This window comes from Protopterus annectens, chromosome 10.part0, assembly GCF_019279795.1.
Source record: "Protopterus annectens isolate FY-2018-M chromosome 10.part0, PAN1.0, whole genome shotgun sequence".
Taxonomy (NCBI): domain Eukaryota; kingdom Metazoa; phylum Chordata; order Ceratodontiformes; family Protopteridae; genus Protopterus; species Protopterus annectens.
Window position 1 is genome coordinate 593,759,945 of NC_056744.1, and position 21,931 is coordinate 593,781,875.

The 21,931-nt window shown below is 44.8% G+C and overlaps 1 protein-coding gene across 2 annotated transcripts in view; it reads right to left on the minus strand.

The window, feature by feature from the left end:
* Positions 1 to 1,508: 1,508 nt before the first annotated feature.
* Positions 1,509 to 21,931, minus strand: part of KDM4A (lysine demethylase 4A) — a 2,334,711-nt gene continuing 2,314,288 nt past the window's right edge. For both annotated transcript variants that reach the window (XM_044085421.1, XM_044085420.1), the window contains exon 22: positions 1,509 to 2,523. In XM_044085421.1, coding sequence (XP_043941356.1) covers positions 2,383 to 2,523 — 141 coding nt within the window. In that variant the 3' untranslated portion in view covers positions 1,509 to 2,382. The remainder of the gene's footprint in view (positions 2,524 to 21,931) is intronic.

The window sequence follows — 21,931 nt, forward strand, 5'->3', positions numbered from 1 at the left end:
TTTACTGGAAGCTGGAGGCAAAGTATCCGGGGTAAGGTTGGATTCCAAGAAGACATCTACAATCTCCAGAACAGGAGGGATAGCTAGAGGCCTGTGCTGAGAAATGTTTAAAAATTCCCTGAGTCTCTTTTTGGACTGAGAGTAATTCCTGGCTTTCCCAGTGGAAACGCTCCCTAAAGGTATGCAAGGTTTCACAAAGGGAAACATCTTCTGAAGGGGAAGCAAAGGGAATGAAATCCTCTGAATCAGAATCTGCATAGGTAGATAAGGGTATGTCCAGGTAATCAGAAGGAACAGAGATCAGAGATATTAGATTCCTGATCATAAGAATCAGAAGGAAAATCAGTTCTAGGTCTCTCTGAGGGGGGAAGGCTGGCTTCCCCTAATTAAGGTAATAAGGTCTTCCGCCATTCTAATCATTTGTTTTTGAGGCCTGTGGGCCTGAGAATGTGCTTTGGTCGTCGGTTTCCTAGGCGTAGTGCGAACTTTAGGCTTGAGAAATTCAGTATTTTTGGCTTGAAATGAAGTAGCCGGTTTAATATGGAAAACAGTAGGCCTAAATACACCCACAGAAGCCGGTGTCTGCACAGCGGCTCCGGACCCATTCAAGGTAGAGACATCCACAGGTTCCATAGTCAAAGAAGCATCTCGTGGCATACCAGACTCCGAATGGGTCTCAGTAGAGGCCTGCGAATCTGGAGAAGCGGGTATCAGAGGCTGCAAAAGCACCTTAATGAGTACCAGCAGACTGGCGACTAGCTTAACAGTAGCATCATCGGCAGTTTTTGACCTATGCGATCTGTCTCTGTCTTTATCCTTATGTTGTTTTGGAAGATCGGTAGTCAGATGGCTTACCGGCACCATTTCGGAGTATAGAGATCGAGAGCGAAAGTTTTTAGCTACAAAAATATCCCAACGGCAGATAGTTCAGGCGTTGAACAAGGCACAAAACTGACAGCAAGGGACATCGTGGTCTGGGCCTAAAACAGGTGACGCAGTAAGAATGAAAATCTCTATGAGGTATTTGCTTTCCACAGGCAAGACAATTATTAATTTTTTCTGACATCGGTTATAGCAAGAAAAAAGGATCCCCAACGGGGTACTTATCTTTTAGAAGACTTCAGGTCTGAAACTCGAAAACAAAATTTTCATGAGTCTGCCAACAGGCAATTGCGAACTGCTTCTGCTTCGGGCACCACATGGCAAGAAAGACTAATTAGCGTCGGCTACATGTTTTATACCCCCGATGACCTGACATCATGGAAGAAACGACAACATCTGATGCAGATATCCCAAGACTCTGGTATTCAGGCCGGCTGATGGATACCTGCAGGCAGTTAACCCAAATGTGATGACTGCAACAGTGAAACACGAAGAACATCTTTCATTGCTGAAACAAATCCTGTTTGGCTTGTCTCTACAAATTATCATTAACAGTGCAAAAAAACAACTATTTCTGTTGCTGAAAATAAGTAGTGTGTGCAAGTGTGAAATAAACAAACGACAAGTTAAAAAAAAAATTCATTATGTTTTTAAACATTCAGTTAGCTACGCCAATGTATGAAATATGCCAATATCATTTTCAAAATAAACAGCACACACAAAAATATCACACAATGTGAAGGTGTGTGTTACTTCACTAGCACTGAGAAAAACTCATGGAAGCAAGCTTTTTAAATATCTATACAAAGTAACAATTAACAAATAAACAATACAGAGTTCATTAGCAAGTATTCCATTCACATAATGATAGAAGCTGGTGCTATGTCACAGTGAGGGAGGAGGTAAGACAGGTGCTAGAGAAAGAAGTACAAAATAAGCGCTATCTATAAGCACCAATAATACTGTCCTTTAAAGCTGGGAATTAAAAAAAAAAAAGAGAAAGCCCAGAACTTTTTTTAGAAAAATTCCACAGAATGTGTACAATCTTTGTATAGTGATGCAAGTCAAAATGCTGCAGATCAACTGTACAGTCAAGAGGTGCTCTACAGGCACAACAGTGAGCTGCCATGAAATTATGGGAACAGAATCCTTTGCAGTTTTGGTTATCCATCCATATCTGAACAGTCTTATGTTTAATGAAGTTCACTAGGTAAACAGTTCATTCATACGACTTGCAGACTGAGATGCCCCTCAGCAATAAAATCTGGAAATTCATCAACTTGTGAAGAACATGATCACTTGTAGTGTTAAAATGCATGAAGGAAATCCAATGAAATCTGGGAAATGTACAATATGTTATATCTTGTTTCAAAGAAGAAAAATGTACACTAATTTTGAGTGCCAGTACTCAGTAGCCAAGGCTGCAAGCTTTATTTACACAGTCATATTAAAAGGCCCTGGAACCATCCAAAACAGCCCCTGCCTCCAAAGGCTAAAATATCACTCCATTATGGCACGATATAGCGCTGGTTCAATGTAGTCCTCTCTGTACCTAGAATTAATGACGCGCTGTCGCTTTGTCTCTTGCTGCACTTCTTTTTCTGTGAAGATTTCTGTGAATCGCATGTCTGATGCCACAGACTGTTGGAAGAGATACAAAATACAACATGAGAACAAAAAGCAGGAACAATCTATCAGTATGCCTTATTTCAATGTGAAATAATTACTCATTATATTTTAAGGGATTCTCTAAGCAAGTTTGAAACCGTTAAATGGTTTATTCACTTCAGTGGTAGAAAGGATGGTTATACAGTTATATAAATTACAAGGATGTATATATTTTATCTTCATTCAACAATTTCTAACCTTTACACTGATGTCTCTTCTAACAACTCTACTGCAGTATGAAAGCAACTCAATGGCCAAAATCATTCAAACTCAATGATGTGCATTTATTTCTGTTCAGAACTGTAACAAACGCAGATCGTTACATGTGTGTCTGTCATTGACTTGGTTTCATATTGCAGCACTTTTTTTTTTTTTTTTACAACTTGGGCTACTTTTACCAGTTCACTGAACACGTGCATCATACCTTCTGGCAGCTCTATTTTGTTAAATTATGCTCACCTGTATTCAGAGCATGTTTACCAATACAGTTGTCCTTATTACATTTTCATCTTACTTATGTAATAAAAATAATTCTTCTGTACTGCTTCTTTGCACTATATTTCTCAAACTGTAATACACTGGGGGCTAAATACCAAGAGAGTTGCTACAAGTATAAGTCTGCCCCGATTCTGAAAGACTTGCTTTGAGTGTAAGTGACTTATTTTGGTGTAAAACTGGGGGTAGATTCCAAAACACATCCTCTCAATGTAAAGTGGTCACTTAAACTTACAGCAAGTTTTTTGGACTCAGGTCCTGTACTTGTGCCACTGCCTTTTAGATCTGTACCGTGTCTAAATGCTGCCACTGGAGCAGTTCACAAACACAAAAATAAAACAGTAACTTTCATAAGAATTGATTTTCAACATTTCATGCAGGAGGCTACTGCTCTACAGATCATCTCTTACCACAAATAGACAAAAAAAGAAAGTACTCAAAAGCAGTAATAAAAAGGGGTTGTTTTCCCAAACTGTGTAATGCAGTCCTGACACAGGTGCACAACCCAGATGTAGGCACACTACTAAGCAGCAGAACTCCTATTCATTTAATTCCAAAACAAGCTCTGACGAAGTTCAAAGGATCAGGACCTCATCTTGTCAGTGCAGGGCTATATAAGATGGGCACGCTAGATCCTCAGACTCTCTGCACGCCAACGGATGAAGACAGCTGAGATAGGAGACTGGTCAGCTAGGAGGGGTGTAGTTTGAGCAGGTAAGTAAACTCTACCCCCAGGAGTGATGTGTATTTGCGTTTTTTGTAAGTGTAGAGAAGGGGAATAAGGACGGAGGGAAGGAATACTGCAACAGTGATCAGTAGGACATCTACTGTTGTGGTAAGTTCTTACACGATTGTACTATGTCTTGACTGAAATTACTGTTGCAGTAATCATAACAGATGGTGATTCCCAGAACTGTAGACAGAAAAAGAGGGTAGAAGACAAAATACAGATAGTAGAATCCAGGAGGCCACAAAGAACTGTTCTTGCAAAAGCCATCCTGGATCTGGAAAAGGCATCCGAGATACAGTGTTTAGTGAAGGTGTGGAGAGAGGACATAGTGGCAGCTTCTAAAAAGGATCTGGTGTCCACACCTTTGCAGGCAGAAGGCACCAGATGAAGGAACTGCTCAAGTGGAATGTGCTTTTGGACAAGAGGGCAAAATCTTATCATACTATGAATATCAGCAGGAGATGGTTTTCAAAATCCAGGATGCAATTGTTTACTTAGAAAATGACTGTCCCAGAGAGAAGTCCACTGGAGGAGACAAACAGCTTATCTGTTTTCCTGGTGTTTATATTACGCTGTCGAAAACTCTATCGACAGCGCAATAATCGACACGAAAATGTTGAAACCCCCAAACATCGAACACACACACACAGAAAAATCACCCAAACACAACACAAATTGCTCTATGCAGGGGGGCAAGCCCCCCCTGCACCCCCACACCCCCCGCTACTTAAATATACCAACTCAGAGATCGCACTACATTGCAGATTTCCATTTACACGTGCGATGACTTTCGCTTTCGACATTTTGGTGCCGACAATATCTCTTTCGATATTGTCGGCCTTTGACAGGGTGAAGTAGACCGGTTTTACTAATGGCCTTAGTTTTATCCACCTCAACTGACTGTGAATAACGAAGTGTGGAATTTGTTCTCTATTTTAGGGATTGGGAAAGAAGGCTGGTAGGTTGATGGCCTGATTGAGGGTCAACTCATTAACCACTTCAGGCATTAAGGAAGGGTTGGCCCTAAAGCTTACCTTATCTTTACGGAAGATGAGAAAAGGAGGAATGGCCAGTAGAGCATGAAGTTCAGAAACTCGGAGCTGAGGTGAGGGCCAGAAGCAGCACAGTTTTCCATGCGCAAAATCTTAGGATGGCAAAAGCTGCTGGCTCAAAAGGGGACAAAGTAAGTTTTTCTAACAAAGTTAAGGTCCCATGGCAGACTAATGGACTTCCTTGGAGGTTTAAGGTGCAAAACTCCTCTCAGAAAAAGGTTGACCTTTGTCCTAGACATAAGTGGGAGTTCCAAGGGTAAGTATGCATTACATACTAAATTTCAGAGACCTGAGATTAAATTAAGTCCGCAAATTTCTATTAAAGGAACCAAGCCTTGTGGTAGATGTAGTGGGTGTTCTTATATAGTTAATTCTTTTTTATATATTACCAATATTCGTTTTAGAAAGTACAGTTTTATACCTACCATAAATGTAGATGTTCGAGTGCTCATACAGCTGCAGTCATAACAGATGGGTTATCCTGCCGTCAGGCGGGTCCTCGGTCGGCCGAATTCCAAAGTCTAGGTCCAGCTTCAGTTGTCGTCGCTTCCTCCCTGACGTCAGTGCGGCAGGGGTATAAAAGAGGCAGCCAACGCCATTTTCTTCAGTTTTTCTTGCCCCAGATGTCAGGTGCTCCCAGGAGGAAGGCAAACATAATGTTAAGCAAAATTACAATGTTGATAAATCAAAAACAGTAGTTGCAAGCAAATACACCATAAAAGAGTACCCCAAAAGGTTATATGAAAAGGGTTTGTCATAAGGCCTGTCCTAAGAGGGGTTGGAGGGAGGGAAACTTGGACTGCAGCTGTATGAGCACTCGCACATCTACATTTATGGTAGGTACAAAACTGTACTATGTTCATCGTGCATACAGCTGCAGTCATAACAGATGGGTAGAATCCCAAAGCTAAGTAAGGGTGGTAGGCACTAAGTGGAACTAGGAGGGGCTAGGATGCTCTGCAGGACTGCTGTGGCACAGCCCGCTCTAGATTTAGAGTATAGTGGGAGGTGATAGTGCTTGGAGAAAGTGTGCACTGAACTCCAGGTGGCTGCTTCCAAAATATCCTTGGTAGGGACCCCCCTGAGGAAGGCTGCAGAGGTAGCTGTGGCTCTGGTGGAGTGGGATCTGATGCATGTAGGCACAGTTTTTCCATGAAATGAGTAACAATAGCGTATGCAGTGGGCTAGCCATTTTGAAATTGTCTGTTTGGAAATAGCCTTTCCTTGAGCACCTGCAGCATAGGACACACAGAGTTGCTCAGATTTCCTGAATGGCTTTGTCCTGTCCAAATAAATAGAAGTTATGTCCTTGCCATAACGTTCCATGTGGAGTGTTCATCTCGCCTTGGTTATTACACATGGGTTCGGAGCCAATCCTCGGCTCCGTGTCGGCCGCCTGCAAGCTCTGCATCGAGAAGAAGCTCGAGATCACCTAATACCCACAATCCCCCTCTGCCTTTACCTCAGATCTAGTTTGCAAGCAAACCAGTCATAGAGAGTACACACACATACCAAAAATTACCTAATGATAGGATTATCTATATACATATATATATATATATACATACATACACAAGTGTATCATATAATACAACTAATGCAACTGCAGAAGGAGAATACTCCAGACCAGGCACCAAATCGAACGTTCTTCCTAAGGGTGGGAAGGGTGGGAGTGTAATAACCAAGGCGAGATGAACACTCCACATGGAACGTTATGGTAAGGACATAACTTCTGTATGTGAGAGTGTTCAATCTCGCCTTTGTTCTTACACATGGGTAGCGTCCCTAGCTCCATGATCCTGAGGAACTCACTGGAGAACGTTCTTGAGCACAGTGGAACCAAAGGTTGCCCTATCCCTAGAAACCCTGTCCACTTTGTAATGAGAGATAAATGTATGCGGTTTAGCCCAAGTAGCAGCCGCACAGATCGTGTCTAATGGTAAGCGAGCTGCGTGAGCTAAGGATGTAGACACTGATCTGGTAGAATGTCCTTTGGGTTTGACTGATAATGTTTGATTAGAAGCCTCATAAACGTATGTGATACAATCAGTTAGCCATTTGGAAAGAGTTAGTTTCGTAACTGCTACACCCTTTCTGCTGTCAGCAAAAGCTACAAACAGTTGATCAGATTTCCTGTGATCTTTTGTTCTATCCAAATAAAATCTGAGTTGTCTATGGACATCCAATTTGTGCAACATATACTCCAATTTATTAGAGTGGTTTTTGAAGAAGGTGGGTAATTCAATGGACTGATTAATATTATTAGTAGAGCAAACTTTGGGGAGAAAGGATGGATTAGTGCGAAGGGATACTCTGTCAAGAGTGGAAAATTAAATAAGGGTGTTTAATAGAAAGAGCTTGAAGCTCAGACACTCGCCTAGCGGATGTAATGGCCACTAGGAATAGAGTTTTCCACGACAAAAATTTCAATGGGCAAATTGAGGCTGGTTCAAAGGGGGGCAACATCAATTTAGAAAGTAAGAGGTTCAAATTCCACGGTGATGTAGGACTTCTAACTGGTGGTCTGATATGAAAGGATCCTTTTAAAAAAGCCTTACAAAGTCTGTGAGCCATAATAGGCGCACCACATTCTTCCACATGATAGTTAGAAATGGCAGCCAACTGCACTCAAAGTAGCAGGAGAAGCTCCTTCATGAAACAATTCTGTCAAGAACTCCAATATCTTGTTCAACGGAGCTATAACAGGGTCCAAATGATGTGAATTAGCCCAGAAGACGAAACGTTTCCATTTACTGGTGTAGGTCTTTGTAGTGGAAGCTTTATGAGAAGCCACTAAAATATTTTGAACCGCCGGTGTAAGGGAATCAGACCTGGCTAGAAAGGGAAGCGGAGCAGCCAAGCTGCTAGATGGAGTGATTCGAGAGATGGGTGAGGGACTCCTGACGAGTGGATCAGTAGATCCGGCTCTGGGTCCAGCATCCAAGGTCCGCGAATGCGGTGATGCAATAGAAAGGGGAACCAAATCTGACGAGGCCAGAATGGGGCAATGAGGATTATAGTCCTCTGAAGGTTGTTGGCTTTCTGCAGAAACTTTGCAATCAGGGGAAATGGAGGAAAAGCATACAGGAGACCCGGGGGCCAATCGTGCACCAGCGCGTCCCTGGGGACTTCCCCTGGAGGGTAATAGGGCAAAGTAGCTCCTGCATTTGGCGTTCATTGGAGACGCAAACAGATCGCAGGAAGGCTGGCCCCACTTGCGAAATATCATGTTCGCAATTGACTGTTTGAGGGACCACTCGTGAGGCAACAGTATTGCTCTGCTCAGCCTGTCGGCTATGATATTGGATGACCCCGGGATATGCGTTGCGATCAGAAAGCGACCCGTGGACTCCGCCCATTGCCAAATTCTCATGGCCTCTCTGCATAGTTGATAAGACCTGGTTCCCCCTTGCTTGTTTATGTACCAGACTACGGACATGTTGTCTGTCTGAACTGCAATAGTTCCTAGAGGAAGAAGGGGAGCAAAGTGTTGCAACGCTAAAAACACTGCCCTCAACTCCAGAACATTGATGTGCAGATTGTACTCCAGATTGGTCCATTCGCCTTGGACTGTCTGTCCCTGAAAGATGCCCCCCCACCCTATCAGGGAAGCGTCCATGGTTATCGCCGCTGTGTGGGTAGCACAAATGGTCTTCCGCTGGAAAGGTTGCAAGTCTGTAGCCACCAAGTTAGGTGTGATTTGCATGTGTTTGTTATCAAAATTTCGTGAGTCAGAGGTAGCTGCTGGAATGACCATTGTGCAAACAGGAGCCATTGTAGAACTCTCATGTGCAGTCTTCCCAATGGTATCGCAATGAGAGAAGCTGCCATGAGACCCAAGACCTTCAGAACCAGCTTTGCCGGGGACTTTCTGGACGACAGCAGGAGAGAAATGTTGTTTTGAAGTGCGACTATCCTTTCTGTAGGAAGCCTTAGAACCAAATGATGCGTATCTAATTCCGCTCCTATGAATAAGATATGCTGTGATGGCTGTAGCAAAGATTTTTCGAAATTTACGGAAATTCCGAGGTGAATACAAAGTTGTAGGGTGTAATCCCTGGCCTGTATCAGTTGGCCTGGTGGTGGCAGACAGGAGCCAGTCGTCCAGATCACGGAAACACCTGGAATCCTAGGCCTCAGATGAGACGCTACCACTGCCATGCATTTGGTGAAAACCCTGGGGGCTGAGGGCAGACCAAAGGGCAGGGCCCGAAACTGATAGTGACTGGCTCCCAGCCGAAGCGCAAATGATCCCTGGACGCCCTGGCCATTTTGATGTGGTAGTATGCGTCCTTCAGATCTATTGAGCACATCCAGTCGTCCTTCTGTAAGAATGGAAGGATCGATTGAAGCGTGACCATTCGGAACTTTTCCTTCTTGACAAAGGTGTTGAGGTTGCTTAGGTCCAGAATCGGCCTCCAGTCCCCTGTCTTCTTTGGAACTAAAAGAACCTTGAGTAAGTCCGAATCCTATTTGGTCCGCTGGGACTGGTTGGATGACTCTTTTTTCTAGCAGCTTTGAAATTTCTATAGCTGCTGGGTCTCAGATGGGGTGGTACATCTGGGAGTTTTCTCTTTGGAATGGGGTGGATAGGAATGGTATTTTGTAACCTCTGGTAACAACGCTTTTACCCAGTTGTCTGTAATAATGTTTTGCCAGGCCTGAGGGTATAAAGCTAGCGACCCCGACTGCCTCCAGAGCAGGACAGTCGGGCCTCCTCTCAGGAGTGCTGAAAAGGTTTACCAGGGGGTATCCCTGTCACCTTGGTTTTGGACCCCTCTGCCGCCCGGGCGGCATCTTCCACCTCTGCCCCTCCTCTGCCTCTAGAGGGGCATCACCCTGTGTGCTTGGGAAAGATCCTTGGGGTTTTGAAACCACATTTTCCCACCACGTTGCCCTTTGGGGTACGGTCTGGAAGGGGTGGAAAACGGACTCAGACAGCAGACAGAGTCTTTCCCTCCTGTTCACACCGGTAAGGGTCTCCTTTACTTTAGGGCCAAAAGTGTGGCACCATCAAATGGGGCGTTAGTAAAGGAAGACTTGAAGGCTTCCGAAGCGAACATAAGCGCATCCAGGATTGCCTACGAAGAGCAATCGCTGAAGCCGCTGCCCTACTCGATCCTTGACTGCGTATGATATCAGCCTCATGGATGAGTTAACAATGGATGTAAGGGTATTTAGATGTGCGAAACTTTCTCTGAGACAGCAGCATCTGTAGTACCCTGGAGGGTATCTCCCAACTCTTTGACTAGATCCCTCTGTAAGCGTGTAAAATGAGTCAAATAGTTCAGGGAACGCATAGAAAAAGCCGCTGAACTAAAAATGCGCTTCCCGTATCTGTCCATAGTCCTAGAATCTCTGTTAGGTGGATGGACAGATGAGGAAGACTCCGACATCTCCTTTTTCGTGGCCGCTGCCACCACCATGGCGTCTACTGGGACTCCTTTAGTGAGGTAAGCCTTGTCCTGGGGTGCAGTGATGTACTTATTAGGCTTCCTAGGGACTGGTTCCACCGTGTCAGGTGTCTCCCACGCCCTTCGAGCAATCAACTCCATTAACTCATCGAAGGGCGGAGTGACCCAGGAGGAGGAAGGGCGAGCACCAAATGCCTTCAGCAGGACTGACTCATCCTCAGAAGGGGGGAGGGACTGCCAATCACCTCTCTGCTTAAGGATCTCCAAGATGTCAGTCTACTGGGACTCCTTTAGTGAGGTAAGCCTTGTCCTGGGGTGCAGTGATGTACTTATTAGGCTTCCTAGGGACTGGTTCCACCGTGTCAGGTGTCTCCCACGCCCTTCGAGCAATCAACTCCATTAACTCATCGAAGGGCGGAGTGACCCAGGAGGAGGAAGGGCGAGCACCAAATGCCTTCAGCAGGACTGACTCATCCTCAGAAGGGGGGAGGGACTGCCAATCACCTCTCTGCTTAAGGATCTCCAAGATGTCAGAAAGGAGACATCTTCCGTAGGTGACTTTGGGGACCCTTCTGACTCATCCAAGTCAGTATCGGATGTTAAAGATTCCTGTGGAGCATCTAAGTGTCTCCTCTTACACAATCTTTTCCTAGGGACCTCTTCGGGGGGAGCATCCGAAGAAGCCTCCGAGGAAGAGGGGGCACCCTCCAGGGGTGGCTGAGACACCGGTGCTCGACGCTTGGATGTGGCCGTTGGTGCAGAGGAAGATAACGGTCCTTTAAGGGGAGGAGAGGATGCTTCTACTGATGTGGTTGTCTGGGTAGACAACACCTTCCTCATAAGATCGAAGGCCCCGGGTCCCGAGTCAAGAATCTCCCGGTTCGAAGAAATGGGAAGAATCCCGAGACAGGCACGAAGGCATCGACCCGAGGACGGAGCGAATCAATCCGCCGAGGCCCGAGGGAGAGTCGAAACGAAACATCGGTTCGACTCTCGCCCGAACCAAGGACAGATCGTCGGCTCGAGACTCCGGTACGGATCCGACGGAGTCGAGGTGAAAGGAACAGACCGAGAAAAGGACGGTTCTGGACCTGAGGGCTCCACAACCAGTAGATCAACCTCTTCCGGCTCCAAAGACTGGACAGGTCTCGGAGGAGGAACGGATGGAGACAATGGGAGGCCTTCAAGTTTCGACACCAACTGGGTGGAAACCGAAATAAGCTTGGATAGGGCCGAATGTTCCAATAACTTCTGCACCACACGGTCCACATCGATATCGGAAAGCTTAGAAGAACGGGTCGAAGGAACCGAAGACGGAGCCGACCTCAACAGTGTCGAAGGAGGGAGCTCCATCACCGGTTCCAAGACTCGAGGCTCGGAAACTGACACCAGTTGAACACTCGGCCCCGAAGTCTGTGGAACCGGTGATCTAACTTTAGTGGAAGAGCTCGGAGCCGATGACTTAGGCTCCAACGTCTTCGATTCCTTCGAGGACTTGGATGCCTGGTCAGAAGCATCCAGAGCCTCCTGAAAGGAAGGTTTTAATAAACCCCTGTCCATTAATTTCCTGCGCCTATCTGTCATGACCCTCCCACTGAAAGAATGACAAATAGAACAGTCTTCTTGCAGGTGGAGAGGGCCAAGACAGTAGACACAGGAACTATGGTTGTCAGTTACTGACATTTTTTGCCCACACTGGCAACGCTTTCTAAGTAAATAGAAATATAGTCAAATCCAGAAAAACAGTCAAGTCCGGTAAATTTGTCAAATCCAGTAATGAGTCAATCCAGTTGTCAAATCCAAAGAGTGGTGGTAGGCCCCGAAGAGAACTCTGACTAAGTTTTATAACTTAAACGGAACCGAGATTTCCCTACACCTTTCCACACTCACACAAATTATTATTAAACAGTTTCTAATACTAAAGTACCAGAGAAAAAACAAGAATAAAATTCTAATCTTATCTGAGGTGCTCGAGCTCGACCCAGTGATGCGAACGCTGCAGCGGCAAACTAGATCTGAGGTAAAGGCAGAGGGGGATTGTGGGTATTAGGTGACCTCGAGCTTCTTCTCGATGCAGAGCTTGCAGGTGGCCGACACGGAGCCGAGGATCGGCTCCGAACCCATGTGTAAGAACAAAGGCGAGATTGAACACTCTCACATTAATGAAGTTGTCTGTGAATGTCCAAGAAATGTAATAGTCTTTCCCCTTTGTTTTGTGGACTAGGATAAAAGGTAGGTAAAGTGGATAGTCTGATTCAAAGCTACACTGGATACTACCTTTGGCAGAAAGGTAGGGTTGGTTCGTAAGAAAACTCTGTCCTGATGGAAAATGATGAATGGTTGCACAGCCATGAGGGCCTGTAGCTCCGAAACCCTGCAAGCTGAGGTGATAGCCAGAAGAAAGGCTGTTTTCCATGACAAGTACTGTAACTCTGATGAAGAAGCTGGCTCGAAGGGAGGAAGGGTCAGCTTTTCTAATATGAAGTTGAGGTCCCAAGCAGGGACTGGTAGTTTCCTTGGGGGTTTTATATTCTTTGCCCCTCTGAGGAACTGCCTTAAGAGAGGATGGGAGAATAAAGGAGGATCTGTGTTGTATTGTGCAGAAATGGCTGAAGCGTGGATCTTGATGGAGGAGAAACAAAGTCCATTGCTTAACATCTCAGCTAGGTACGGTAAAATTTGAGGTATATTTATTACCCAAGGATTCTGTCCCTTCTTTTGATTCCAGGCACAAAATCGTTTCCATTTGGCGGAGTAGGCCTTTCTTGTAGAAGGTCTTCTGGCCTCCAAGATGACATCCTGCACCTCCTTGGAAAGGAGAAACTGTTGGAAAATCAAGGAATTCTCCATGCAGCTAGATTTAGAGTTTTGAGATGGCTGTGAAGAGTTTTGTAGTTGTGCTGGGATAACAGAAGAGGGACTAGAGGTAGGATCCATGGTGGGGTAGGATCCATGGTGGGGAATGTGTCAGGCTCTTCAGGAGCGGATACCAGTGTTGCCTTGGCCAGTCTGGAGCAATGAGAATCATTTTCGGCCTCTCTGCTCTGGCTTTTAATAGAACTTTGGGCAGCAGAGGAAGAGGCGGGAAAGCTTAGACTGTCAATGTTGCCCAATTGAAGGAAAGTGCGTCCACTTTCCAGGCCTGTGGATGATAGGTCCTTGAACAAAATTTTTTCAACTGGCGATTTCTGCGGGTAGCAAAGAGATCTATGTCTGGCTGTCCCCATGCCTGAGTTATCTTTGTGAAAATTTGAGGATGCAACTTCCATTCGTGTGGATCTGTCATATTTCTGCTTAGGTTGTCTGCCAGTGTGTTTTCCTTCCCTGGCAGGAATTGTGCCTGTAGTTGAATTTTCAATTCCAGTGCTGTGTTCCATAGGGTCATGGCTTGCCTGCACAGGGGGTATGAATGAGTTCCCCCGTTTGTTTATGTACCACATCACTGTGGTGTTGTCTGTCCTTATTAATAGCTGGCCTGGATGCAGTAGGTCTTTGAAGGTCGTAACAGCCTTTTGCACGGCTAGCATTTCCTTTTGGTTGATGTGAAGGAGCTTCTCTTTTCGTGCCCATTTTCCCTGAATGCACTGATTTGTCATGTGTGCTCCCCAGGCGTAGTCTGAGGCGTCTGTTGTAATGATTTTAGTTGCTTGAGGTACACAGAAAGGAAGACCTGTGTTTCTTTGGCAAGCTTGAGCCCACCACATAAATTCCTTTTGAAGGTAGGGAATGAGTGGTATAATTGCTTCCAAGCTGTGGCTGTGTTGAGACCATAAGTTTTTTAGGTACCATTGAAGTTTCCTCATATGTAGCTTTGCACATGGGATAAGTAGGATGCAAGATGCCATGAATCCCAGAGCCTGCAGGACTTTCCTTGCAGTTAGCCTGGTGTAAGTTGCCATTTTTCTGAAGTATTGAGACAGTTGCCCTTGCTCATCTGGCGTGAGGTAGGCCATCTGGGTGGTTGTATCCACGTTGGCACCCAGGAAAATAATTTGTTGAGAGGGTATTAGTTTTGATTTCTTTTTGCTGATTGTGTATCCCAGGAAGTTCAACAGTTTTATTACAAATGCCAGGTGCTGCAGTAGTATGTCCTTGCTGTCCGCTTGGATCAGGCAGTCGTCCAGATATGGGTAGATTTGTATCCCTTGTAGTCTGAAGAAGGCGATTACTGATGCCAGGCATTTCGTAAACACTCTGGGCACAGTAGATAAGCCAAAGGGCAATGCAGAGAATTGGTAATGGGTTGAACCTGCAAGAAATCTGAGGTATCTTCTGCAATCTTGTCTGATAGGGACATGCAGGTATGCCTCCTTGAGGTCCAATGTTACCAGCCAAGACTCCTTGCCCAGCATGGGAAGAAGCTGCTGTAATGTGAGCATCTTGAATTTTGGCACCTGTAGATATGTGTTTAGGATGGATAGGTCTCCAATCTTTGTCTTTCCTTGGTACCAGGAATAGTCTGGAATAAAACCCTTGACCTTGTTCTTTTGCAGGTACCTCTTGAATTGCTTTCATGTCCATGAGAGCTGAAATTTGTTTTTGTGCCTCTGCCCTTTGATTTCGTGGCAGGTTTGGCATGCCTCTCATTTTTGGAAGGGTGTGAAAGTGGAACCTGTAGCCTCTGTCTATAATGTCCAGAATGCATTTGTCTTTTGTAACAATATGCCAATTTTTTGAGAATAATGTCAGTTTTCTGCCCAAAGGTGTTGCCATTAAAGCTTTGCTTGGCAGGTGTAGGGGAAGTCATTGTGTCTGTTTTCTAAAAGACTGTGATCTATCTTCTCCACCTCTTGGGGTTGGTGCTTGTCACTGTCTGGCTCTGAAAGATCCTTGATGTTGCCCTCTACCCCTTGGACGCCTGTATCTGCCCCTTTGAGGTCTGTCCGTGGCTGGAAATGACCAATTTTTTGAAGGCCAGTTTCTGCTGAAACGTGGAGGCTGTACCTGCAGGAAATCTTTCATTGTTTGCATTGATTTTGCTTTTTCCTCCATTTTCTTTAGCACCTCCTCTGCTTTAACACCAAACAATACATCTTTTTGAAGAGGTGCATCTAATAATTTAGCTTTGACATGATCTGGTAAGGTTTGCTCTTTGAGCCAAGCATGCCTACGTATAACAGACCCCGTAACAGCAGCTCTACATGAGGCCTCTAAAGCATCAAAACCACACTGCAAGGTATGTTTACCCACTTGCTCTGCACCATGCAAGAAATCCTGCAACTCTTTTAAATCTGGTTGTTCTGGTTGTGTCATTTTGCTTTTCAGCTGAGATATCAAAAACTGTCGATACTTTAACAAATGGAACTGACAGTTTAATGCCCTCATGTTTAAAGTGGCCGAGGTGTACACCTTTTCCCCCCCACCTTTCTAAAGATCTGGAATCTCTCTCTGAAGGTAATGGGTTTTTTAGCAGTGGAGGCCTTAATTCCCTTGGGACCCTGTGAAATAGTTTCTGGGTCAGCAGTATGGCTTTTATATAGGAACTGGTGAGAATCAGGAACCCGGTAATACCGGTCTGGTTTAACAGGAGCTGGAGCCAAAGAATCAGGATTAAGGTTGGCTTCTGTGTACACATCATCCAATATATCTAGAACAGAAGGGATAGCCAGAGGCCTATGCTGCGGGAGCAAAAGAAATTCCCTGAGCCTTTTCTTGGAATCTGAGTAATCTTGGCCTTCCCAGTGAAAGTGTTCCCTCATTGTATGCAGGGTTTCCCCAAAAGGGAAGTCCTCAGGGGGGGAGACCAAGGGAATAGACTCCTCTGCATCAGAGTCTTCGAATGGAGAAAAGGCACAATCCTGGTCCTCAGATAGTTCTGAGGCAATAGAAGCTTGATCTGAGGAAGGGTAGTCTTCCTCTAATCTGGGCCTTTTGTCAGAGGGGGGTTGAGAACCCCTGATAAGAGTAATCAAATCCTCAGCCATTTTAAGCATCTGTTTTTTAGGCATGGAGCCTTGAGAGGGTGTCTGAGGAACCTGTTTTTTGGTTTTCATCGCTGTTTTAGATTTAGTGAAGGCTTTAATAGAGAAGGAGGAAGGCCTGAAGACCCCTTGAGAAATGGCAGGCCTGGCTAAATTCTGAGTTTCCCAGCCAGGAGTGGCGTCAGTATTTGTAGTAGGAATGGGGGCCGAGGAGCCTGTGACCTCGGGTACTGAAGACACCGGTAATGCATTGTCATCAGTACTCAGGGGCTGTGTAGGCGCCTCGCTGAGTACCGGAGAACTGGTAGTCGGCCTTAGCGTGGTATCAGTAGGTGGTGCGGACCTCGTATGCCGGTCCTTATCTTTGCGTTTTTTGCTCAAAACTGGAGTCGGAGTATCCGACGACATAATATAATTAAATTTTTTGCCAAAAAAGTGAAGGACGAACTCCGCCCGACGCTTAATAGTGCATTTGTTGAATCTAGCACAAAAACGGCAGGCCGAGACATCATGGTCTGGACCTAAGCAAGGTATACAGTAAGAATGGAAATCCTTATGCAGTATTTGCTTCACACATGAAATGCAATTATTAGCTTTGTCTGACATCGGTCTGAGGCAAGAAAAGTTTCCCCAACGGGGTACTTAGCTTTCAAGAAGACTTCGGCTGAAATACTTTCGTAAATCTCAGGAGCTGGCCGACCGGCACTTGCGAACTGCTTCTGCTTCGGGCACCGCGCGGCAAGAAAGACTGGAGAAAATGGCGTCGGCTGCCTCTTTTATACCCCTGCCACACTGACGTCAGGGAGGAAGCGACGACAACCAACGCGGGACCTAGACTTTGGAATTCGGCCGACCGAGGACCCGCCTGACGGCAGGATAACCCATCTGTTATGACTGCAGCTGTATGCACGATGAACATCTAGTGGAGCCTATGACTGTAGGACAGAGGGGGTTGTTTATGCTATTAAATGTAATTGAAATAAGTTTTACATTGGACAAACAAAAAGAATGTTTAAGACACGATTGTTAGAACATCTAAGAGATATTACAGTGAATAGAATGGAGAGCCCTTTGGCTCTTCATTTTAATAAATGTCATGGTGGATATCCAGTGGGTTTGAAAGCCACTATTTTGGAATAAATTAAAATGGACTGTTTTGATAAAGAAGCATATAAGTTTATGCTTCTAAGAAAGGAAACCGTGTTTATTTTTAAAGTATAATACATTGATGCCTATAGGCTTGAACACAGAATGTTGTTAGAAAAGTATTATATGAATTGCTGTGTGTTACTTTAAAGTTGTATTTATTTATATAATTGTTTAACTGTTTATTTAATTGGAGATGGGACTATATAAACCGTTTTTAAATTCTGTATGTTACTCCTTGAAGGCTAATTGTGGCCGAGGCGCTAGAGGAATAAATTATTTTTCAGTGGCTGCTGTGTTTTTCGTTTTGTGGTGAAGCAATTCAGCGTTTTTCTTCGTTTGTGTTACCATTATAAGTATGGATTGATAGCAGATAAGTGAGCTTTAATGGAAAAGAAGGCCAAACCAGAATGTAGCAGCTCACAGAAGTATTGACGAACATGGAAATGTCTGACAAAAGGGGTTGCATTTTGTGTTTAAGGCACCAAGCTGAGAATCTTTTCCACTTGGTCATATAAGATTTTCTGGTACTAGGTTTCCCAGCTTCTTGTAGTACCCGAACCGCCTCTTTAGAGAAAGAAAGTCTTTTAGAAATTATAATCCTATCATACAGAAAGTGGGACTGAGGGAAGGTCAAACTGGGATGAAGAAGCTACCCTTTCTGTTGATTGATGAGGTCTGGTTGTAAAGGCATTCTCCAGAAATGTTTTCTTTGACAAGAAAAACAGGAAGGGGGACCAATTTATCTCAGCCAGAAGCAGAAGTTTTGGAGAGAATTTCTGGACCTTGAGCAGGAGTCCTTGCAGCAGGGGCAGAGGAGGGTATACACACCGATGGGTTTCCCTGACCACTGGAAGAAGGCCTCTGTCTTCTAGGCAAGGGAGGATGGGTTCCTGGTGCAGAAATGAGGGAACTGGAGATGTTGGGGGGAAGTGAAAAGTGCTTTCTTTGGTGTTCCCCGCTGAAGGATGATACAGCTGAAGAACTTCATTTTCAAAGACCATTTGTAAGGGTCCTCCATGTCCCTGCTTAAAGAGTTTGACACAACATTCTCCTGAGAGGGAATATTCATTGCACAGTGCATGCAAGATTCATGTAGGAAGCAAAATGCAAGGCTGCACTGGGGGTAGGATCCTGTGTCTCCCTGCTTATTTATGTACCACATCACTGTGGTGTTTTCTGTGTACACCAGCAGAGTGCCTGGCTTCCAGAGATGTGAAAAGGTCTGTAGAAGTGTAATAATTTCTTTTACGTTGATGTGTTATTTTACTATGGGGACAGACCACTTCCCCTTAACCTTGTGGGCTCTGGTCCAAGACCCCCACACCCTGTCAAAAGAATCTGTGACCATGACTTGGTTATGTGGGGCTGAAGAGAATGGAAGGCCTGGGTTGAGAGTGACCTGACTGATCCACCAACAACATTCCATCTGGATACAAGGCAGTAGAGGGAGGAGGGCACTGAGAAGGTGTCAGTGTTGGGACCACACTGATTTCAGATATCACTGTATTCTTCTCATGCATAGTCTGGCAAGGTGAAGCACAGGAACTGTGGCAGCCATAAACCCCACAGCCCAAAGGATCTCTGTTGCTATAAGATGAGTCTTGGTGGAGAATGTTCTGAAGTAGTTGGTAACAGTGGTGACTTTCTCCTAAGGAATAAAGGCATGCATAGTGGAGTTGTCCAGTCTGCAGCCCAGAAAGGTCAAGTCCTACGTAGGACTGAGCTGATTTTTTTTTTAAATTGATGGTGACTCCTAAAAGCGTCAAGAGTTGCACAGTGTAATGAAGATGCTTTAGGAAGATGCCTTTGGACAGTGCCTGGATTAAAAGGTAATCCAAGTAAGGGAAGATATGTATGCCCAGAGTGTGGCAAAAGGAAACTACTGGAGCTAAACACTTTGCAAAAATCCTTGGATCTGCAGAGAGACCAAACGGCACAGCAGTAAACTGAAAATGTGATGATCCAGTACGGAACCTGAGAAATTTTCTGCAGGAAGGCCGAATGGGAATCCTTTAAGTCTAGGGATACCAGGGCCAGGAAAGCCTGAGGAAGAAGGAAGAAGGAAGGGCAGAAGAGTGTGCAAAGAGAACATTTTGAAGGTGGGCACTTTTAAGAAGGTGTTTAGCTGAGAAAGGTCCAGAATTGGTCTCCACTGGTCCTCCATCCTTGGGACAAGAAAAATTCCTGAATAGAGCCCTTTTCCTAAGAAGATTAAGGAGACTTCCCTCCTATGGTTCCCTGTGGTAGCGATTCTTGGATGATATGGTCCAGGAGGTGAATGTGGTTTGGAGAAGGAAGGGGCATTCCCCCCAGAGAGGGAATGTTTTCCCAAGTCATAGCGCAGGCCTCCTTTATGATGTTCAGGACCCATTTGATGAGGTCACTGTTTCCCAAAACAGGAGAGAGAGAAAATCTTCTTGACAGGGGGATGGAAGAAGAGGGAAGGAAGATAGTTCACAAGGGCTTGCTACCAAATGGAGACCCCTTGAAGGAGTATCCCTCGGAGGTTTATCTGGGAATCTTTTCCTGGGTGTTTTCCTCTGCTTATGAGAGGACCTTGAACCTCTCTTAACAAAGGAAGTAGATTTTGTTGGATAATTTCTACGGTACATAGGAACTGTGGAAACAAGTATTCGATGGCAGTCTTTCATTGTTTTGTTTTGTTTCTCTAATACTTTGAAAAGACTGTCAGCTTGTGAGCCAAACAGAAGTATACTCTCCACAGGAGAATCTAAGAGTTTAGACTTAAAGACTTCAGAAAAAGGCTGAACTCCCAGTCAAGCATATCTTCTGATGACTAAACTAGTAGCAGTTGGCCTGGAAGAAGCATCCACGCATCATAACTGCATTTAATTCTGTGCTTGACTATTTGGGAAGCCTGGGTCATTACGGTCTGCATATGTTGTAGAAATAAATGGAATATGTGGGAGCAGTACATCCATAAAAAAATAAGTTACATTCTTACCATAACATTCCATCTGTACTGTTGATCTTCATTTATTCATGACAGATGAGTTTCAGTTCCGTCCTCGGAACCAACTTGGTCGATATAACAAGCTCGCACCAGCCAGAAACTCTCAAGCTAAGGTTATCCACAGTGCACCTCTCCTCATTTCCTCAAATCAACTTGCCTGTAAGAATAAGATAGCGGAGGCTTTGTGTGAGCAAATGCCCTATCACGCAACCAGGACCAAACCTGAACCTCCAGCAGCCTCGGGAGGGGGGGGGGGGTAGGAGGGTGGGATGTCAGAAATGAATGAAGATCGACAACACAAATGGAACGTTATGGTAAGAACATATCTTCTTTATCTGATGTTGTCAATCTTCACTCATTCATGACAGATGGGACAGATTCCCTAGCTACTTTATGTCCTGGGAGGCCCTATGGAAGAATATTCCTGAGCACCACTGAGCCACAGGATGCTCTCCCCCTGGAGACCATGTGCAATTTGTAATGAGTGATAAACGTATGAGGGGTAGCCCAAGTACCTGACAAAGTGACTTTAGAAAGTGAGTTACCTAAGTTGGTTCCTGAAAAGGAGGGACAACTGGTATGATTCCCAGAATGATTTAGTCCTAAGTAAAAACGCAATTGTCTATGTACATACAATAAATGCAGACAATATTCTCCTTTGTTAAAGGAATTTGGGAAGAAAACTGGGAGGTCATTGGATTGACTAATATTGAAATCTGATACAACTTTGGGTAAAAAGGTGGGGTTAGTCCAAAGACATGCTCTCTCTCTCTGTGAAAAACTATGTAAGGGTGTTTCACACACAAGACCTGCAATTCTGATATTCTCCTGGCCGAAGTGATGTCTACCAGGAATAACGTCTTCTAAGAAAAAATTTATTTTCGCAAGTGGCAGCTGGCTCAAAGGGTCGATGAGTCAAGGTTTGTAGGACTAGTGTTACATTCTAAGGTTCAATGAGCTCTTTAAAGGGTGGTTTTAAATGCAAAACTCCTTTTAAGAAGGTTTTGCAGAGATAGTGAGATATTACAGTGAAATCTTTGAAACCATTATGGAAATTTGAGATAGCTGCTAAATGGACTCTAATAGTACAGGCTGAGGCTCTTGAATGGAGTAAGGTTGATAAGTACTCCAGCACTGTATTAATCAGAGCTGAAAAGGGGTCAAGTCCTTTTCCTGAGACCACAACACAAATCTATTTCACTTACTAGAATAAATTTTCCTGGTGGATGGTTTATGGGAAGCTAGAGGAGTTTTCTGTACATGGGAAGATAAGATTATTTTGCCTGGCAATTACTGGAAGTGGAGGTACCAAGCTGTCAGCTTGAGGCTCAACAGGTTTTGATGGACCAACCCCTGTTGATGTTACAGTAATGCTGGAGTTGGGTCCAGAGTCCAAAGGCGGTGAACTAGGTGAGGCCAAAGGAAGGGAAACCAGACTTGGCGGGGCCAGTAGGGAGCAATGATGATTACTTTGCTTCTCAACTGATGTGCTTTCTTTAGAATTAGTGGAATCAGAGGAAAGGGCGGGAAGGCATAAAGCAGTCCCGGGGGCCAATTGTGTACAAGAGTCCCTCAGGGACTCCCCCTGAGGGTGGATTAGGGCAAAGTAGCTGCTGCATTTGTGGGTGATGGGAGATGCAAGTAGA